The following is a 3,019-nucleotide window of genomic DNA, read 5'->3' on the forward strand; positions in this document are numbered from 1 at the left end:
GGGAACATCTAGACAAACAGTTTAAAGGTTACACAAGAGTGTAGAGAGGTTTAAAACATGGCTATGTCATTAAACTACACCCAGACTTTGAATCACAGAGCACTGTCCAATCCGTTTTTTTTTTTATGGGAATTGTATGGCACAACTCAATACTTATAAAGACATGGCTATTCACTTTAAACAGGGGTTGGGGGTACTAACTGAATAGGCATGAAGATACCATAAATCCACAGAAGCTCTGAAAATATACAGCTCAGGGTGGGACAATCTGTCAAGAGGACATGTATACATCATGCAGCCCACAAATCTGAGCTTTACGATGTCCGAAGTTACACATGGGGGTTGCAGGTCATGCTGTGGGAATTCTTCTCTCCCAAAATGGAAACGCGGCGGTCAGAATAAATGAGAAGCTGCATCACAGATGCCCTCCATCCAATAACAATGAGCTTGAGGTATTTCACAAACTTAGAATGTGAAAAAAAAGTTTCAGTCAAACATATGCAGAACAGCTAGAGGCAGACAAAAATACCTGCATCTGTTTTTAAAGACAATGGGCCACCTAGAGTTTTGACTCCAGCTGACTGAATGGGAACACAACATAATTCTTTGTCTTTTGCTTTTGTAAAACAAGATTAGAAATGATGTAACTGTGATCTCATATTGCATTTACTTGTAAGATTTCTGAGAAAGATGTTAAATCATTTCAAGAAAAGCTCCAGGGTCTGTCAGTCCCTATTTTCACTCAAAATTTAAACAAATCTCTGCAGCCCGGTGAGGTTTCCTTGCGCATCAAACTTTCTACCATTCTTCCCAAGAAATATCATAACCATCAAGGGTTTAAATGACTACAGGCCTGTAGCCCTGACATTTATGATGATGAAATACTGAGTGACTAAAGCTTAAGCATTTGAAGGAGAAATAAGGCCACCTCCTGGACACCTGGAGCTGTCTTACCATGTAAACAGGTCGACAGATTATGCAGTCAACTTGGGATTACACTTCAGCACTCCCAAGACCACCTAGAGATGTAGACCCAGATCCTATTTGTAGACCTAGGTGCAACCTTTAAAAGGATAAATAAAGAAGAAGAGAGCAGCCCAGCAGAGACACCAGAACCAGGAACCCTGATCAACAATCAGAACCAACACACTGGATCTATTTAGCTTTACACAACTCTGCAGACGATCCAGGACCAACCCAAACTCCAGCATGTAGTGGCTGAGTGAATGTGGTCTGGACTCTGTGGAGGAGAGTTCTGGTTTTTGAGACACTGTAGAAAGACAGAACACCTGCTCCTTGATCCAGGTCCACTCCTACTCTGGAGGAACCAGGACCTGAGATGGAAGTCCAGATGTCGTTTTGACCAAATTTATAACCATCTTGGGAACAATTTAATGCCCAAGATTTTTCATTATGTCCAAATCCACATTCATTCCCCCATCCTGTTCTGCTGATATTTTTGTATGCTACTGCTACATAAACCTCCCCCCTCCACTCCACCTCCCAGTAACAACGTCCAGTCAGACTCTCTCTATTCAAAACCTGAGACCAATCGGTGAATCTGTCTGGATAACTAGAATAAGACTGAGGTTGACTCTTCCGTGTCACCTTCCTGTTTCCCTCTGATAGTGACAGATTTCTGTGTGCTGTGTTTGGATCCAGTGTGATCTGACATGAATATCGTAATAACCCAGCTCTGCTCTCTGGTTCTGGTTCTGCCTCAGTCAGTGTCAGGGAGATCTTTGTCCATGTGTCTCTCAGGACGTCCTGTAGTTTGTCTCTGAGCTCTGACACAGCTGCTGTCACATCCTCCCAGCGTCTCAGGGGACGGATGTCGATGCCGGCTGAGGGTGTAGATTCCCTGAGGTCTGACAGTGAGGGGTAGCTGTGGAGAAACCGGTTGTGATCCTCTGTGTCTGAGAGCTGCTCCAGCTCAGCGTTTTTCCTCTTCAGCTCACTGATCTCCTGCTCCAGCCTCTCCTGAAGCTTTTTGACTCGACTGACTTCAGCTTCCTGCTGGGATCTGATCTGCTGCTTCATATCAGACCTACTTTTCTGGATGAGTCGGATCAGCTCAGTGAAGATCTTCTCACTGTCCTCCACTGTTTTCTCAGCAGAGCGATTGATTGCTGCCACCTCCTGCCGAAGCAGCTTCACATCTCTCTCTCTGTCCTGGACTCTCTGCTGGATTATTCCTTGTCTCTCCTGCAACTCTCTCTGCCTCTCACTCCTTTCTGCTGCAGCTGAGACTGTGTCATGGCCTTTATGTCTATCCATGGAGCAGAGATAACAGATAGACTTCTGATCAGTACGGCAGAACATCTTCATCACCTCATCATGATGAGAGCAGATGTTCTCCTGGAGGTTCTTGGACGGCTCCACCAGGTGGTGTTTCCTTAATGGAGCGGAATTCTTGTGAGGCTGAAGGTGTTTTTCACAATAAGAGGCCAGACAGACTAAACAGGACTTGAGGGCTTTCAGTTTCCTTCCAGTGCAAACATCACAGGCCACATCTTCAGCTCCAGCATAGTAGTGGTCAGCAGGAGCAGTTTGGAGTCCAGTTCTCTTCAACTGCTCTACTAAAGCTGCTAACATGGTGTTCTTCTGCAGTTTAGGCCTCCGTACAAAAGTTGTCCTGCACTCAGGGCAGCTGTGGATTCTTTTCTGATCCTCTCCATCCCAGTGGCTTTTAATACAGTTCATACAGTAGCTGTGTCCACAGGAAGTAGTTACCGGATCCTTCAGGATATCTAGACAGATTGAACAGGAGATGTTTTCTCTGTCCAGCTGGTTCTGCTCCATTTATGTTCTCTCAGTGACTGTGTGAGTTTCACTTCCTGAAAAGAGAAACAGTTCTGAGCTCTGGGTTGTGTTTCACAAAGCAGGTTTAACTAACTCTAATCCACAACTCTGAATTGTTCTAGCCTCAGGTTAGAAACAATGATTAGATGAGTCACCATGACAACAGGCAACAGGAAGTGCCTATTTCACCCCACTTGAACTAGAGATTTTAATGCAG

At 44.8% G+C, this 3,019-nt stretch overlaps 1 protein-coding gene across 1 annotated transcript; it reads right to left on the bottom strand.

Annotated features, from left to right (window-relative positions):
* Positions 1–1,114: 1,114 nt before the first annotated feature.
* LOC119792961 (tripartite motif-containing protein 16-like) lies at positions 1,115–2,802 on the bottom strand. Its single transcript, XM_038299831.1, has 2 exons — positions 1,418–2,802; positions 1,115–1,336 (listed from the first exon to the last, which is right to left on the bottom strand). Exons 1-2 carry the CDS (start codon positions 2,800–2,802, stop codon positions 1,156–1,158), a joined length of 1,566 nt encoding a protein of 521 aa, XP_038155759.1. The 3' UTR covers positions 1,115–1,155.
* Positions 2,803–3,019: the final 217 nt, after the last annotated feature.

This window comes from Cyprinodon tularosa, unplaced genomic scaffold, assembly GCF_016077235.1.
Source record: "Cyprinodon tularosa strain WSP-4 unplaced genomic scaffold, ASM1607723v1 ctg112, whole genome shotgun sequence".
NCBI classification, from domain to species: Eukaryota; Metazoa; Chordata; class Actinopteri; order Cyprinodontiformes; family Cyprinodontidae; genus Cyprinodon; species Cyprinodon tularosa.